Source organism: Balaenoptera musculus, chromosome 3 (genome assembly GCF_009873245.2).
Source record: "Balaenoptera musculus isolate JJ_BM4_2016_0621 chromosome 3, mBalMus1.pri.v3, whole genome shotgun sequence".
Classification (NCBI taxonomy): Eukaryota; Metazoa; Chordata; class Mammalia; order Artiodactyla; family Balaenopteridae; genus Balaenoptera; species Balaenoptera musculus.
Window position 1 is genome coordinate 75,045,757 of NC_045787.1, and position 19,254 is coordinate 75,065,010.

At 35.1% G+C, this 19,254-nt stretch overlaps 1 protein-coding gene across 2 annotated transcripts in view; it reads right to left on the minus strand.

The window, feature by feature from the left end:
- KIAA0825 (KIAA0825 ortholog) overlaps positions 1 to 19,254 on the minus strand; it is a 405,558-nt gene that overhangs the window by 344,733 nt on the left and 41,571 nt on the right. Inside the window, exons 1-2 of one of the 2 annotated variants that reach the window (XM_036846743.1) lie at positions 9,613 to 9,648; positions 3,346 to 3,477 (exon numbers count right to left, since the gene is read on the minus strand). In XM_036846743.1, the coding sequence (XP_036702638.1) occupies positions 3,346 to 3,477; positions 9,613 to 9,623 (143 nt within the window). In that variant the 5' untranslated portion in view covers positions 9,624 to 9,648. Of the gene's footprint in view, positions 1 to 3,345; positions 3,478 to 9,612; positions 9,649 to 19,254 lie in introns of those variants that run through there. The other variant, XM_036846744.1, reaches the window with a different exon arrangement.

Consider the following 19,254-nt stretch of genomic DNA (forward strand, 5'->3'; position numbering starts at 1 on the left):
CAAAAGAGATAGCCCCCCTATATCCCTGTTCCTGTGAAGAGTAGGAGCCTAACTTCAGTGGGTCCCTTGATCCAATTTGCAACACTGCTTCTTGTGATAAAGATATAAGAAGTTTGCTTCTCCTCAGGGTGAAGCCAACTAGCTAACACAGGTGTTCTTTAATCATGGTAAAGTTAGGATGAACCATGTGTGAAAAAATGGGCTGTCAAATCCTCTATTTGAAGGCTAGTTATGAGACAGGAAGGAAGGAGGCAGGGCACAACCACTAAAAGAATGATACAACCATTAAGAAAAACAGGATACCACAAAAACCAGTTAGAACCTGCTAGGCCCAAGATGGCAGAAGGTTCGACTTCCAGTAGACCTTGAGCCTCATTATACACTCATTGTAATACATTAGCATACACTAAATGATACACCCACAGGAGCCATAACAGTTCTGAGGCTGACCATAAAAGGCCAAAAAGTGGGCGGTGGCCCAATTCCTGGAAATATCCACCCCTTCCCCAAAATACCTGTAATAATCCTCCCACTCATTAGCCTATGAAACTACCCAGCCCATAAAAACTAACCACCCCATATTTTGGGGCTGCTCTCGTCTCCTGAGAGGGCCCACACTGTCTATGGGGTGTGTATCTCTCTAAATAAACCTGCTTTCACTTTACTATGGCTAACTCTTGAATTCTTTCCTGCTTGAAACCAAGGATCCTCACTTGATGGACTGTCCCAGGGACTTGGGACTCACCCGAGACCTGGGACATGACCATCCTCTCGCGCCCCATTTTTTCCTATAAGTTATTGTCGATCTTGAAAACATGTATGTAATGGGTGTACCTACTAGACTATATAAAGGGCTGTGCGTGGTTCCCTTCTGTCTTTGCAATCTCTTAGCAGATCACCTGGGATGCTTATTACAGTTTGGTTTAATGCCTATTGAATAACAGAAGTGTTTTCTTTTTCTTTTGCCTTTGTGGAGAGGATTTCTGGGATGGGAGAAGATTTTGTTTTTAATTATAATTCCGCAACAATATGTTATTTTTTGGTTTTTTGTTTGTTTTCTGTTTTTTAAAATTTTTATTGGAGTATAGGTTATCTTTTGAATTTAAGTTATTTATGCCCATTGTTAAGATGAAAAGTTAACTGTATTCTCATATTAAACATGAGGAAAAGATTGCAGGAAAATTTCACTTGCTTGGTTCAGTTCCTTTGACAATCCAATATAACTATATTTTAAATTTTAAAATGGAGATACTATATGTCATTCAATAATAGAAATTTTTACTGTGGTGTGCATATTTGTAACCCACATTGATAGGGATAGAGTAGGATAGTTACACAGGTAGTTGTAGAAGTCCCAGTAGGGGATTATAGATAGAGAGGGAAACCTAGGGAACTTTGGGAGACCACCGAAAGTTAACAGTCGCTCAAGAAAGCTATCGGAACGTTGTAGAACGAAGCAGGCTTGCTTAACTATAAAGTCATAAATAAAAGCACTAGATACACCCCAGGTCATTAAGTGAAAGAGAAAAAATGAGGCCTGCATTCTGCTGGTTGAAATCAACAAGATAATGATCCTTAGGAGCAAGGGCAGGAATTTAAGGGAAAGGTGACATTCCAAAGTAGGAGACCCTCATTATATGGAAACCTGAGATGATTCAGCATATTTTAGTATATGTTACCACCCTTCTGCTGATTTGAATAAGTGCCGTGACAGTCCTAGTTTGACCTCATGGTTCAAATACTCTCCTGCCCAATAAGAAGGAGGAGGTAGTGATGTAAGCCTGATGAGGAAGAATGAGGAGGAAGGTGGTCTTTTCCCCCTGCCCCACTTTCCTTTGATTATAAAAATGTAGCCCGCTTAATCCTTGGGGCAGAGCCCCCTCACCTGTCCTCTTGCATCTCTCACAAGCTTCCTATATTAATAAATCTACTCGTTGCCTATCACTTTGCCTCTTGCTGAATTCCTTCTGCGCTGAGACACAAAGAACCTGAGCCTCAGTAAGTCCAGACACGAGGTGAGTGATTCAAATTAAAACACCGTGGGTTCAAGTACCAATTTGGGTTTAGGCTGGGTTCAAGTCCCGGCCCGTGGGTTCAAGTCCCAATCTGAGTTACACGGTTTCAACATGAGATGAATTATTAGAATCTTTGACCAAAAGGACTGAAATAAGCGAACTGACTCTAGGGTCCAAATGCATATGAAGACAAAGTCCTTTCTATCAGAGGATACGTATTAATGGAAATCTGCTTAACTGTCCCTGCTTCCCCCAGTGTTTAGAAACACTAATTTTGGAGTAGGTGATAAAGACTAACCTTGCATAGGTGGACTCCCTAGCCTCCTAAGTAAGTGAGGAGACTTAAAATGACAAACATTACATAAAAATAATTTAATGTTCTGCTTTCAGCAATTCAAGCAGTCCATGGCCTTATACTACGATTTTATTTTAATACCTTAATTCCAAAATTTTAATTTCTGTGCTTATCCATCAAATGAGAATATTTAACTCTAAACCTGTTAGTGAAAATGCAGGCCATCAATACTGGCAAACTAAGAAATCATGAACAGTTTAGGGGAGCAGAATTTGCCACCCTAAAATATGTCTCTTTGGGATATTAAATTATTTTAAGCTGGTTGTTTTCTAAGAAACACACACATGGTAAACACTCTGAAAACCAAGCACGAGCTACCCTTTTGTTAGAAACACTCACATTTATAAGGAAACTCTCCATTTGTAAGGGTGTCTCCCTCACTGTACCAGAAAGAGGAGGATCTCTAGAAACTCTTATCAGTGGAGAAGGTACTGACTTAAATCTGCATAACAACCTTACCCTTGTTTACTGTGCTTTTCCTGGTAACTTCCCAAGACGCTCTACCCACCCTCAACATCCTCTTTTGCCTTTAGCTGAGAATGGTATTTAAGATGAGGATTTTGGCCATTTTGGCCAGCTACTCAGTTTTTCTGGTTCTCTCCCACGTATACATGTTATTACACTTTTGTTTGATTTTCTCCTGTTAATCTGTCTCATGTCAATTTAATTCTTAGACTACTCAAAAGAACCTAGAAGGGTAGAGGATAACTTCCTCCTCCCAATGAGAGTAATTCAACAAACTTTATCTATTTGAAGGCAATGCCTGTATCTTTTAGCCTTATTTAAAGTAGTAATCAGATAAGGAAAATCATGTTATATTCTAGAGGGGAGGGTCTAATTAATTTTTTTCAGGAAAGTTAATGATAATTAAAACCTAAAATTTTCTTAAGAGCAGGAAACACTAAAATTAGACCAGATAAAAGTTCGTGTAAATGAAACGTGAAACCAACTTGTTTTAAAATTAGCAATATTTACCTTATGGCATTTTGTTCTATCTTTTCATCAATGTCATTGAAGATCTGCTTAAACTCCAAGTCTCCAGGAAATGAATTTAACAAACAATGTAGGTCAAAAGAATTATGGGAATATTCATCTCCCCAATCCATCCTGAGGAATAAGAATAAAAAATGTCAGTTTCCCCAAAATGAAAGGAAAAAAACCCACCTCAAGTTGTGATATTAACTCCAAAATAATAATGCCCATTTAGAGGCAAAATACAGCAGTAGAAGAAGTAGGGTATTATTAATCTAGGTAGATTGTTTTATTATTTAAATTTCATGAGGTGTGACCTAATTTTCACACTTTTCTATGGTTTGAAAGCTGAAAAAAAGTCAGAGTACCTAAGCATCCTGCTGCTTCTCACTGTAACCAAGAGCTGCAAAGGAAATCGCGAAGCCTCAGGGACCTGTGTGAACAAGGGTGGTTGCTTCAAGAATTCAGCAACTTCCCTCCACTCGTGTCAACATATTGACCTAGTCACTGGAACCTCAGAATTTTTTAGTCTCATCCCCTAGTCCTGTTTTATATGTGAAGAAGGTAAAATTTCCCTTGCGTTCTTCTACCACCCCTGTCAACCTAAGTACTGATATTGGACTAAAACTTAAATACAATACTCCTTCTAGAGATAAGCATTTTCCCACTACCAAAACTTCAATCATTCATTCCATATGTATTCACTGAATGCTTGATATATAACAGGCACTGCTGAAGAAGCTGGGGATATAGCTGCAACAAGTCAAAGTCCCTGCCCTCATGGTGTTTTTGATCTAGTGGGGAAAGTAGATTTTAAAAACACATAACCAGATATATTTTATAAAAGATTACATGATGAGAAGTGCTATGAGAACAAATAGAGCAGGGCAATGAGATAGACTAAAAATGATAGAGTTGGGGCAGAGTGTGAACTTTTTTTATTTAGAGGTATGTTATTTTTTGACATAAAATAGCAATCTGATGACTGATGGTATAAATGAATGAGAAATTTAAACATTAAATTATAACACATATACATAGACTAAATATTAACAAGAAAAAGGCTTAGAAAAATGTGGTTTTAGTTTGGATACACCCAAAATATTTGAAATATTATCTAAAAAGTTTTGCAGAAGCTACACAACACTAATAGACACACTCATCCTTAATTATTTAATTATTAATAAATGTAGGTAATTTATTATCATATAATAAAACAGCTAAAGATTTCTCATAGTTTCTATCTGGCACTTCAAAGAAGTTGTTTTGGAATACAGCCTTTATTCTTCCTAAGAGATATTATTTTAAGAGGAAAACATTCAACTAAAACATTTTAATATAGAAGTCCATGGTATCACCAGACTTGTCATTTGAAACTCAATTAGTTCCAATATACCATTTTTAAATATCAAAATCCTCATACATTTGGAGTCTCCTTTTAAAAATATTTTGCAATAAAAGGTTTAATTTTTCATTTGAAAACAAATATTTACCTATAATATACCATAATTAATATTAACTTGAAATCAGGCAAAAAAATAAAATTGCCAAAACTGTAAGCTAAGTGGTAGAAAATGCTATGTCCATCAGAAGTTATACTTCTTTAGGACAACAAAACCTCAATATTTCCATATACCAATGAGTTTGATATCTTCCTATCTTTCCAGTAGCTCACCTACTTACAGCTATTATCAGAACAGTCATTTCTGAACCCAATGGCCAATATTACTAATAATGAATTCAGTTTATGTATTTGCATATTTTTGAATCTTTTTGGGTAGTTCAACTTTTCAGGTGATGAGATTTTCAAAAACTGTTGCAAGAAAATAAAATTTCACTTTTATAATGGAAAGATTTGAATGGCTGAGGGTTCTTGTAGAGAACTCAAACTTAGTAAATATTTTGTTTATAGCCAGCTTCTCTGTAATAAAACAAATTATGTTATCAATATTCTGTTCAGAGTTGCCCCAATTTGTCGATATTGTAACGCCTCATTACTTCAGACTCCACATATTCAAACTAAAGAAAATATGTGTAGAAGTCAGCTTAAATATAATAGCAAACTAGTAATATGATTTGTTGTATATCTACTATGTATAAGATAATTTATATACATCACCTTCCTTAATCTTCATAATAACTCTACAAAACAGTTATTATCCTCATGTATAGGGGAGGGAACTTGGGCCCAAAGAAATGAACTAACATGTGCGTGTTACATAGCTACCCAGTGTTAGGGGGTAGGGTATGAACCCAGACCTGTTTGGTTTTAAAACTTGAGGTTGCTGGACTCTTGATAAATGAATCAGTTACTGCATATAAAACATTGTAGAATGTAGAAATGATATTAAAATGTTAAAATGGTTATCTCTGGACAGACTGGATAGACTATGGTTGATTTTTATTTTCTTCTTCATATTTAGCACTTTCCTATGTTTTGCAATAAGTACTTATTTTATATATAATTAGGAAAAGTAGTTTAAAAAGAAATCATACACGTCCTTTGCTCTCAGGACGTGTATGATCTCTTATTTTATTGGGTTGGCCAAAAAGTTCATTCGGGTTTTTGGTAAGCTGCTATGGAAAAACCCGAACGAACTTTTTGGCCAGCCCAATATACTTTCGATATGTCTTCATTTGAAACATCTTCCAACCTTAAAAGTTCTCTCTTGCCAATTTGTATTTATAATTTCTTTCAAAGTCTGATTCAAACCTTACATAATTCCTAAATATCTCTCCACTGACCATTTCACCAAACTTTTTGTATTGTTTTGTGGTATTTGTGCTTACAAATGCTGTTAAAAGGAAATCTGTTGTTTTGTATCATTTCAATATTGAATGTGTGTGTTATGTTCTTCATTGAAATCAGCTCTGGGGTAAAACAATAATGGATAGAAACAGGTCAAACATTCAGATGGGTTTGGTGACCATGATTTTGAAGGATTCCCAATCTACATGGTTGCATGATTTTCTCTATTTAACCTCAGGAGAGAAGTTAATCAGTACACACAAAGACTGTCATTATAAAGGAATGCCATTTGATAACAATGATGGGGTACCAGAATGATGATGGTTCAGAGTTTTCATATGACTGGCATAGACCTGTGATGCTTCCATGTGTATGGTAAGATTTCAAGGTGGTGAAGGACAAGAGAAACAAGAGTCACCTTTACAGTGGTAGTAAAGTTTAAGATGCTGTGTGATAGGATAATAGAAAACTTGATGGGCAAACTATAATAAGATGCGAAAATTAACCTGAGTGAATAGGGATGCACAGGACCAACATGAGAAATAAAGGAGGGAGAGTACAGACTGTAGTAAGTGACGCTCAAGTTTGGATTTAGAAGTTTTCCCATGAGGATGGCAGTGATCCCTGCAGGACTGTGATGAGAAAGAAGCACGCACTGAATGAGTATGAGCACAGACACCAAACTTCCCATTTCCTTACATGTATTTTGTGGGCCCACAGTGTGTCTGACACTGTGCTGGGCATCATGAAGGAGCAGAGAGACTGAATGACTGAACAGTCTCTCCTCTCAAGGAACAGTAATAAGAACAGGACCATAAGAAAGGGAGCGAGTAGAAAGATCATTGCTATACTCTAAGTGAAACATAACTATGACCTCAACAACAGAAAAGTAAATTATTGAGGGACCAATGTAATCTGGGAAATACTTCAGTGGTATTTCAAAAAGATAGAATTACCTTTAAAAAATCTAAGGGGAAAAAGGAAGAGGCTATGAAGCTATGGATCAAGATATAGTTTTATATTCTGTTTATATCCCTATAAATCGTCATCAGGGACACAATAATAATTTGACATAATGAATGAAGTCTCTTATCCTAATCCACGATCAATCAAAGATGGGAATTATAACTTTTTAAAGTACAATAACTTCGTTTTTGAAATTTCCATTCCCCAACCCTGTTTTTAAATGTTCATTCTCCTGTAATGTTTCTGATCACTTTTTGTATAAGATTAAAAAAACAGTGTTTAATATTTCAAACAAGTATTAGCAGCCAATCTAATATTAATTATTGCCTTTTAAAGACAAGTTATGCTTGAAGAATTATATCTAAGCCAAACATCTGTAGATCAAATTTCAGCCATAGGCAAATTATAACAGTTGAGTTATAAATTCCTGAGAACAATGACTATAATAAAATATGAAAATATTAATAAGCACTGTCAGAAAACATTACAGTAAAGCAATAAAACTAATCATACCTTACGTGATCAAAAGAAAGCACACAAAAGTAATTTTGGACTCTCACTTGTCCCTTAACATATTTTAAAATGATACCTTTCTATCCTAAGGTCTCTTCTTCTTTATTTAAACACATACAATGGTTAGAGTTCTTATCTTATCTTTTTTCGGTTTCTTCAATAATAAAAGTCCTGAGTGCCATTCTTCTTAAGACCAACATGATTAAAAAGGAATGAAAGATAGAAAAACCAACCCTTGGGAGGAAATCCACACGGAAATTTAGTTAGTAAAGGAAACATTTGGATCAAGTGATTTCTCCAGTGAGGAGGGTCTAATGCCTTTCATATCTATGGCTGGACTGTGGAATTAATGTGTCCACCAGCTCTAGCTCACCTGAAGTCCTGCCGTCCAATATCACTGTCTAGCCTAAAATAAACAGTTAATTAGCAGAGTAAGTGGGGTATTCTAATTAATTAAAGATAATTATACATTCCACATATAACTGAACAAGTTTCAAAATGCTGCTCTATAATAAAATACGTTTAACTCTAAACATCATTGAACCAAGAATCAAAAGATTTGAGTCCTGATCCTGGTCTGCCAATGCCTCTGTGACTTCGGGTGAGTCACTCAATCTGTCAAGAGGGATGGAGCTTATGTTCCTCATTTATAAAATGAGGTGAATGGATTTATTAGGCTCTGAGGTTTCTTCTAGCTATAAATTTGTTGATAAAAATGGTAGGAGAAGGACATATTTCTGAACCCCCTAAATTAACTTTTCCATGGACTATTTTGTTTGTCAATACCATCATTGTTCCTGTATCCTGGACTCTCAGAGCTATTTTTAATTCTTCCCTTTCCCCTTCTCCAGGACTGCCACATGAAAAGCTAAAGTAGAATCTGTAGCTTAGCAAGAAATATTATGTGAAGAGAGGAAACGTGAGGCAGGAAGACATTCTCTTACGGTAATAGGTAGATGCCCTGTACTGATGTTCCATTATCCACCCTGCAGCTCCCTAAAATATTCTAAAAAGCAATCAGCCTATGTTTCTGGGTTCCTTTGAATTGACACACTCTTTACTCAACAAAAGATGTCTGAGAAGAACTGAGTTTGGGCATTATGCCTCCACAAGGAAAAAGGTGACATTACAGCCATCATGTATCCTTGAGCTATTATTCTTGGTATCTTTTATATTATTTGTATTATTCTTTGTATTTCTTGTTTGGTTTGAGTTGCTGATTTGATAAAAAAAAAAGCAAACTGAAATTTGGACCAGGTCATCATTCTTAAATCTGGACCAGCCTTTTCTTCTAGCCTGGTTCATTTTTACTTTTTCCATCCATATTTAGTCACAAAGTAGTCTTCTTATGTCATTCACAAAGTCCTGTCAACTTTATATAATTCAAAATTTAACTTTTACTAAATCTTGACAATTTTATGTAGTTATAAAGTTGTACAAAAAAATTATTATTTTACCTCTTACATATGTTGGCTTGTTTACTGCCATATATATTTAACAGCTTTCCCTAGAACCATTATAAATTTCATTCATTATGAAGCCTATATAATTTCCAAAAAAAATTTTTTTTAAGGCTAGATTTTCCCCTGTGATATTTCAGAGTTGCCAAAAATTTCTTTTCATCAATTACTGAGAGTTGAAATTTTAATGTTCTAGCCTCCCCTAAAGACTGAGAAACAACTCAAATGGATCTCCATTTGTTGACAGTCATTTCAAATACCTAATACATTAAAGTCTTATATTAGGAAATAATGAACTTGTTTCATTCAATTTATACTGCTATGCTTTCTACTAATTATTGTGGAAGTTCTGATTATTATAATTATATGAGCTATAATATTGATATACATCCAGTAAGTACTCATATTAACATACTACAACTATTAAAATCCCCTTTGATAAAATATAGAACACTTCACTGTAACTCCTCTATTAGTAATTTAGATATGTGTATGTATGAAGTAGAAACTGACAGGATCAGTTGGAATACACTATTGCAGCTTGACAAGCAAACAGAATTAATTGTCATATGCTTTACTCACCAAATTGACATTGCTTTCTTTATTTTTCAGTGTACCTTTCTTTCCAGAAAATATTTTCATTTTAATAACTCTTTATAATCTTCAATATGCAATCCTCATCATCACTTGCTTTAATACAACAGTGAAACCAAGATAATTAAAAATGAATTTAATTTCAGCATTCTTTTATAACTTGGAACTTTTATATTTCACATGATTTAAAAGTCATAAAACACAGATGTAGAGAACAAATGTATGGATACCAAGGGGGGAAAGCGGGGGGAGGGGGAGAGATGGTGGTGGGATGAATTGGGAGATTGGGATTAACATATATACACTAATATGTATAAAATAGATAACTAATAAGAACCTGCTGTATAAAAAAATAAATAAAATTCAAAAAAAATCAGTTTAAGACTAAAAAAAATAAATTTAAAAAAGTCATAAAATTATTATACATTTTGAGATTAGAACTAAATAATGTCACAAATCATGGGGCTGTGATTTACTAATGAATTTTCAAGTACAGTAAAACCTTAGTAATTTAGAAAACAGTACATCTGCATTAGAAAGTTTAAGTTATGGAGCACTTTTTAAAAGGCAGTTGTATTATGCAGCAAGTGGGAATAATAAATAGCTTATGAGATGTCAATTATATTTTTAAGGAACTCTTTTAATAATTAGGCAAGAATGTTTTGAACTTAGTATCGAATTGGGTGCTTCTAAAGGAGTTACAGTTCTTAAAGTATGTTCCAAGAGTTGAAGAATTTCTCCTAAAATGTTAATATTATTGATTAGCTAGTCAAATTAATGTGATACTATTTTCCTAAATTTTAGTAATATTATTAATTAACATCAATTTGATGAATAAATCTATCCACTGAAATACCCTTTTATGACTTTCAGGGCTTTGCTCCATCAGTTATCATCAACTAGTCCTACAGCATCAATATCCCTTTCAGTTGACTATAAACATGTTCAAGTTTCTTGCTTTTTAGAAACCAACAAAACCCTCCCTAGGATCCCCTTCTTTTCATAGCCCGGCATCTCAAAATAGCAGTCCATATTTCTTAATCTCATGTTCTCATCTTTCACTTCTCAACCCAGAATAATCTGGTTTCAGCCTCCATCCTTTTACTGAAACTGACAAAACATTTTTCACTTCCCATCACACTCAATCTCTGCACTATTTGGTACGGATAGCTACTCATTCCTTGAAGTTGTCTTCTCTCTTGTCAATTTTCCTAAGTATTATACTTTCCTAGTTCTCTTCTAGTTTCTCACACCCTTTATTCAGAGGCTCCTGGTAGGAGTCCCCACTTTGGGTAGCTGGCCAGCTCACATTTCTTTTTTTATCTGATATACAGTATCAGATGTACAATGGTGGTGCATTTTCTATGCTAAAGGACCCAGCTTTCCTGGTCATAACTAATTGATTCAGGGTTAGAAATCTGAGCCAAGCTAAACCATCAGATGCATACTAAATAAATTTTGAAATGTGGAATGAAGGCAGGGACAGGGAATCACTGGTAGTAAACCAATCACGACACTTCCAGCCTCCCAAGAAAAGACGCATGGATTTTTTTGGCTGAGGCCCCTGTAATTGCCCAGTTCCTGTCCTCCTCTGACTGACTGCTCATACAGCTTCCTTTTGGTTCTGTGCGATACATATAATAAATCCTTTCCCTGCTCAACCGCCCAACAGCCACTTGTTTGTTTGTTTGTTTAAATTAACCAGAGTAGTTTTTATTAAACTAATAAACATCTTGATTGGCTCCTCTCTCATCTCTGCCATTGAACACTGATATTCACCACAGAGTTTTCTAAACCTGCTTCTCATTTTACATTCTTTCCTTGAGCATTTTTCATTCAAAGCAACTGCTTCCTTTTATGTAATTTTACTGTAGTAGATTTATTTTAATTAAAAATTTTTGTTTTATTTTTATTCATTGGATTTTCTCCTCAGACCTCAAAAATCTTTTCCTATTAGTTTCATTTTTCAGTCTTCCCAAATATCCTTATTTCCCTTGCCTGAGTTGGGAAGCAGACTATGGAAATTTCTCTTTTGCTTCTCTTCCTACCCATCTCATGCTGGAGTTACTGGTCCTCTTCCTATTCTGCATGTTTTTCACAACCTCTTTCATCTACTATCTTGATGCTGAAAATTCAAGGTCTATGTCTCTAATTCTCTAAAACCCCACACATACTTCCAAGCACTTACTAAACAATTCCACTTTCCTGATCCAAAGGTCCCTTCAACTCAACATGTTCAGCATTTAATTCAAAATCTTTGTCTTGGGCTTCCCTGGTGGCGCAGCGGTTAAGGATCCGCCTCCCAATGCAGTGGACACGGGTTCGAGCCCTGGTCCGGGAAGATCGCACATGCCGCGGAGCAACTAAGCCCGTGCGCCACAACTACTAAGCCTGCGCTCTAGAGTCCGCGAGCCACAGCTATTGAAGCCCGCGCGCCTAGAGCCCGTGCTCCGCAACAAGAGAAGCCACCGCAATCAGAAGCCCGTGCACCGCAACGAAGAGTAGCCCTCGCTCGCCGCAACTAGAGAAAGCCCGCGCACAGCAACGAAGACCCAACGCAGCCAAAAATAAAAATAAATAAATAAATAATCCTAAGACAAAAAAAATTTTTTTCTTAAAATGACTTTTCTTCCTATGTCATAGGGTCACCACCTACCTAATCTCCCTCTCCAATGCCTAGTAATTTAAATCAGGAGTCAGCAAACTATGGTGCAATCTGTTTTTTCTATGGCCTACAAGCTAAGGATACTTTTTACATTTCTAACATGTTGTAAAAATTAAAAAACAAAAAAGAATATACTACAGTGGCCATATGCTGTCCACAAATCCTAAAATATTTACTATCTGGCCTTTAATAGAAAAAGTTTGCTGACCCCTGTTTTAAATGGTCATCAACTTCTTTGACCCTTTCTCTTCCTAGTATCTTAAATGGTCACCACTGCTCTCAAATTTGACTTCTCCTTCTTTCTGCACCAGCGCCCCAAATCTGGAACACTATCTTGTCTCCAAGATACATAAATACATATTTGTGGTATAATAAATACATATTTGGTTTTTGCCACTCCTACCCCCTTCCTTACTTCGTCCTATGTGTCTCTTCCATTTGGCTGTTCCTGAGTTGTATCCTTTTTAATAAAACTGTAATCAGAAGTATGGCACTTTCCTGAGTTCTGTGAATCATTCAAATGAATTACTGAACCTGTGGGAGCTGCTGAATTTGTAGTTAGCCAGGCAGAAGCGGGTATCCCTGGAGACCTCACTTGCTCACGTCTGAAGTGGGGGCAGTCTTGTAGGACTAAGCCTTTAACTTTCAATGACTGTGCTAACTCCAGGTAGTTAGTGTTAGAACTGTTGAACTGAATTGTAGGAAACCTGGATGATATCCACATTGCACACTGGCATTAGACTTCTCATGTTACAAACCAATTCAGATCATTTCACTACCTTGCCTAAATACCACTGAAGGTTTTCCACAATGCATAGGATAACTCCAGGTTCTTCATCTAGTTTTATATATATGTATTTGTCATATTTATTTATATTTTTCTACTATAACTGTCCTTGGTTGACATCTTGAAATAGCCTTTTGCTATAACTCCTTCTACTAAGAATGCTTTCAGTAGAAAATCATGTTTATGGAAGGCATGTTCCTCATTAAAGTAGATAATACTATTTATAGAAAACATATATCTATAATATACTATAATAACTGTGAAAAGGTAAGAAAATATATTTATGGTGAAAAATTGGATTTTACATTTATTTATGCTATCAAATAACATTTAAATGTGATACCTTAAAACTCTTTCTAGTTTCCATCTACCAAAAAAGGAAATCAAATAAAAGCGATCTTTAAGGACCCTTCTAGTTTAAAAATTCTATTATTTTAATCATGTGATCTATTTCTTTAATATTTAATTTTCTGGTATCCTGCCTTTGAAGTATACTTTTTAATTCTACAGTTCAATAGAGGGATAATTTGTTGTTGGTTATAAATAAATTCATATGAAATGACCTGAAAACCTATTTAAAAAGCAATCAGTGAAAGTAAATATTGGATTTCTTCATGTTAAATCTGAAAATCCATCACTATTCTTGCTTTTTACTTTATTTGCTGCTTAACATATCTCAACACTGAATCTATCATATCAACATAGTCATCATGATCCAAGCTGCAAATAATAGAGAGTGTCAGTGTCAATTTTGCTTTCTCACACTTGCTTCCCTTCACTTCATCTGATTTTAATAATCCCTGTCAAACCACAAACAGTCCAAATTACCTTCACGACACAGAAGCTTTCAAGGAGCAGACAGAATCTCAACTTTCATTTAGCAACTACAAAAGAAAGCTGTCCAGCTGGACAAATATTATTTCCACACTTGACAATCTCTACAGTTGAGCATGCATTTTAATTTTAACTAAACCTGCCAGGAGTTTGATATGAGCTTCTTGTTTTGTGTAGATTGACTCATAGGATTATCAGACCAATGACTGTAATTGTGATGAAAGAACCCAGTATTCTTCTACTAAAAGACGAATCATATACCAAAGCTGAGGGACCAAAATGAACATATAAGAGGCAATGTGGAGGCATGGATTATAGAAAGAAAACTACTTAAATTAGGTGCTTTAATTACTAAATAAAGTCTAAAGATACAGAACACATTCTTTGAAAGAACTAATAAGTAAAAATAAAATGTAAAAACATTAAAATTTTATGCATAGATACCATTGAGAAACAATCCTAAGAATGAAAAATAAAGAGATTTTTAAAATTGTTTTGGATTGACTCAACTTCAAAGTCAAATTTCTAGAATAGTTCTATGTGTGAAATTATAATAAAACTGACATTCTTGACAAGATATTAGAAAGTCCACTCTATACTAATCAACATGCCCTTGTACACACAATGTGAAACTCTGAAAAAAGTCAGAGTAAAAATGAATAATGATAATAAGTTTGTAGAGGAGCAGTAGAATAAATGTTACCTGCAAAACTATACATAAACTATTATATCTTTGAAGCTTAATTTATTAAACTTACAATCTAAAAGTTTCAAATGGTAAGATATTTCTGGGAACATTTCCTAAGCTAGGCCTGAATTCTTCCTATAGTTATAGAACCTCGAAATTGCCAAATGTCAGTCTTCTGTCCAACCTGCTACACTCCACACTAGTCCCAGGCACTTCCCCAAAGGAAGTGCTATTAGGGCACTGTTCCTCCCTAAATCTGTCCTGGACACCACAGCTCAGTTTCCTTTACCAGTCCCTTTTTCTGTCTCTTTCCTGTGGTCCTCTGACTGAACAATTTCATCCGCATCCATGTCTTCTGCTACAACTTGTGTTTGGAGCTCCTGTTCTAACTGTCCAACTCCACACTGGATAATTCCTGTGGATGTCCCACAGACACCTAAACTCAACATGCCCCAAACAATTTTATTATCTTCCCTCTAAAAGGTCTTCATTTTCTTGAGGTCCCTCTGATAGTTAACAGCACCACTATCAACCTAGGCACTCATGTCAGAAATGTGGGAGTCATCCCCCATGTTCTAATGTTCTCTCACCAGTCCCACAGCCAGATGGTTAGTTTGCCTTCATATTTGTCATATCCAACCCTGTTCTCATATTGCTTCTGTGTAAATCCAAAATCCAAACTGCTGGATTAGTACAGCAGTTTGCTAAAGTGTTTCCCTATTTTTTGCATTATCTCCTAACTCATTCTCTAGCCTACCACCAGAATGATCTTTGTAAAGGTGAGAGAGGAATCAGTGTTTATAGCAAGATTTTAACTCTAAGTGACTGGTAGAAAAGACATACTCTTAAGCGAAAGAGAAAAATCAGAGGAAAGAGTTAATTTTTAATTTGTAGGGGGAAAGGGAGTGTTCATTTTGGGAATAATGAATTTGAAGTATAAGAATTACAATAAAGCAATCATTTGGAAAAGGGGAAATGGGATTTGGGAAGGAGGGGATGAAGCATATATACATCAAAGGATTATAGAATTTATTCATCCAAACTAGGACTTTTTTTTTTGGAGTAAAAAGGGTACTGAAAATAATTTAAATTATGTAATTTTTTGAGATGGATAATTACAAATCAAGTAAGTAGTTTTATAATATTTGTGGACCTATGTAATACTTATATTCAAAATAACATTCTTTCAAAAAATTCCTATATCTATGCCCACTGAAGTAAAAAAATCTTTATATTGTTTTAACATTAAATATATATAAACAGATGATTCTTGGTACATTTCATATACTTTAATCAATTTCTTAGTTGTGTCTGCCTCTCACAGTTTTTTTTCTGAAGAATGTATTTTTAAAAATATGACTGTATTATTTGTATAATTTTCCAAGATACAATTTATGGTTAGTAAATCTTAAGTTGTTGATACCTTCAAGTGACTCTTCTGTATACTCTTTCTCAGGTGCAAATCTACCTGGTAAACTTATTAAGTTCAGAGCAAATTCAATAGTGGAAAATATCACCAATTTTAATTTTTAATAATGAAATACATAAATACTTTAGCCAAAATATTTTTACAGTTTCTATTTTTTTGCCTCTATGCAAAGTGCCTTTTTGGACTAATAACATAAGACAAATTTATCAAATAAATATATATGCTTAATTTCAAAGTTTTGCTAAATTTATTTATTTATTTAACATCTTTATTGGAGTATAATTGCTTTACAATGGTGTGTTAGTTTCTGTTGTATAACAAAGTGAATCAGCTATATGCATACATATATCCCCATATCCCTTTCCTCTTGCATCTCCCTCCCACCCTCCTTATCCCACCCTCTAGGTGGTCACAAAGCACCGAGCTGATCTCCCTGTGCTATGAGGCTGCTTCCCACTAGCTATTTATTTTACATTTGGTAATGTATATGTCCATGCCACTCTCTCACTTTGTCCCAGCTTACCCTTCCCCCTCCCCGTGTCCTCAAGTCCATTCTCTACATCTGTGTCTTTATTCTTGTCCTGCCCTTAGGTTCATCAGAACCAATTTTTTTTAGATTCCATATATATGTTAGCATACAGTATTTGTTTTTCTCTTTCTCGCTTACTTCACTCTGTATGACAGACTCTAGGTCCATCCACCTCACGACAAATAACTCAATTTCATTTCTTTTTATGGCTGAGTAATATTCCATTATATATATGTGCCACATCTTCTTTATCCATTCATCTGTCGATGGACACTTAGGCTGCTTCCATGTCCTGGCTATTGTAAATAGTGCTGCGATGAACATTGTGGTACATGACTCTTTTTGAATTATGGTTTTCTCAGGGTATATGCCCAGTAGTGGGATTGCTGGGTCATATGGTAGTTCTATTTTTATGTTTTGCTAAATTTAGGTACTGCAAACTTGTAGGCTTTTCCAGGTTAACGTCAATCTGAACCATAATATAAATTTATTCAATTAAAAATATGAACTCCATCAAAATATTTTCCCCATAAGCGTAGGTATTTCAAAACACAATTATGGAATTTCACAATTAAATTTTATACATCATTCGAGTTCTTATAAATTAATTTGTTCAGTTTCCCATTTGATTTCAGGGAGAAACATTTCAAGGTCCTCCTATTTGCAAGCTTTGTGTTCAATAATTGCAATTCCCTAAAAGCTTCACATAAACTGAATTTTTTGCCTTCTACTTGTTAAATGCTTTGACTAAAAATTTCCAGTAGATTTTGCAGAAACTGCAACAAAATTTAGAGAACATTTTTACGAAAGTATTTAATACCATGGTAGGATACTTTCATTGATTTACAAACTTACTCTTCAAAGTCTCAAAAATTTCTAAAATCCTACATCTGTGTCTTTATTCCTGTCCTGCCCTTAGGTTCATCAGAACCATTTTTTTTTCAGATTCCATATATATGTGTTAGAGAGAAAGTGTATACTGCCATGCTTAAGTTATTTTTATTTTATCAGATCAATCTAACCATAAAAATTTCCAGGCTGGGGACTTCCTTAGTGGTCTAGTGGCTAAGACTCCACACTCCCAATGCAGGGGGCCTGGGTTCGAACCCTAGTGAGGGAACTAGACCCCACAGGCCACAACTAAAGATCCTGCATGCCACAAGGAAGATCGAAGATCCCACATGCCACAACTAAGATGGGGCACAGCCAAATAAATAAAATAAATAAATTAAATATTTAAAAAAAAATTTCCAGGCTGGTTATTTCATGTATGTATAAACATATTTGTACTCTTTTAGAACTATATCTTCTATTTAGATTGGTAGATTTTATAGATTTCTTAGAGGCAATTATGAATTGCACAAATATGTGCATCACAACATATTCTAAGTATAGTTCTCTCTATAGGTTCTAAATTTATTCAAAAAATTTTATGATGTTATGTTCTACCTCAACATTTTTTTTTTTTTTTTTTGTCTGCACAGGATCTTAGTTCCCCGACCAGGGATGGAACCCACGCCCCCTACAGTGGAAGCACAGAGTCTTAACCACTGGACTGTCAGGAAAGTCCCAACATATTTTTAATATCACCAAAACCAAACAATTTTATCGTGTACGTTGCAGTTTGTAATTCAATTTACAATAAATAGTATTCACAATAATGTCAAGTGTTTCACCTTTTACAGAACGAACTTCTAAATGCTTTACTTTGATGCCATGTATTTGACAAGAAACTTGAACTATTATTGGAATTAGTTGATTTTTTTTTTACTAGAAATAGCCAATGATACTGAGGTAAAAGTGGCATCATTTAAGTGTTAGTAAAGTTCTTTTAATAGAGCCAATACATTAACAGCTATTGTTTCACCTTTCATACATGCACAAGAAAACCTGAAGCTGAAGATGAGAGAAATTAATTTAGTACAGTCACTTGATCTAAATGAAAAGTCATGTTTCATAAAGTGGTACACAAATGTACCTTCTGCAGCTAAGTATTAAAATGTTGTATTTTCAGGCATGGTCTTAAGACTATGCAATAGATGTTGATGTTTCTATGTCTTCTTTTTTTTCTTTAGTATTTATATTTATTTATTTATTTATTTATTTGGCTGCGCCAGGTCTTAGTTTTGGCACGTGAGATCTTCCTTGCAGCATGTGGGGTCTTTAGCCGCAGCATGTGGGGTCTTTAGCCGCAGCATGTGGGATCTAGTTCCCTGACCAGGGATTGAACCTGGGCCCCCTGCATTGGGAACACAGAGTCTTAACCGCTGGACCACCAGGGAAGTTCCTCTATGTCTTCTTGTTTTCATGTGTTCTGTGATATCATTATAGCCCCCATAGTATGAGTTACACATTAATTCTTTTCGGCAAGTCTAATGAAATTTAGTGCTAACTATTAAATGTACACTGTTATTTTCTTTTGTTTTTTTCTAAATCACTGTCACCAAAATGGTTATTACAAAATAAAAATGTGTTACCCAACAGTAAAATAAATAGGTGTAGGTTTATATCATATGATATGTAATAAAATCCTTGCAGCAATAGAGAGCTCAGATTGTATTCACTCTGGCAAAACTGAATAAAGGATGGGAAATGTGCAATCCACAGGCCAAAGCAACCACAAGGCTCAGTACAACTGGCTGCGCATCAAGTGGCCAGCAGAGCCGGCAGCACAGAATAGTTCTGCCACCACCATCCC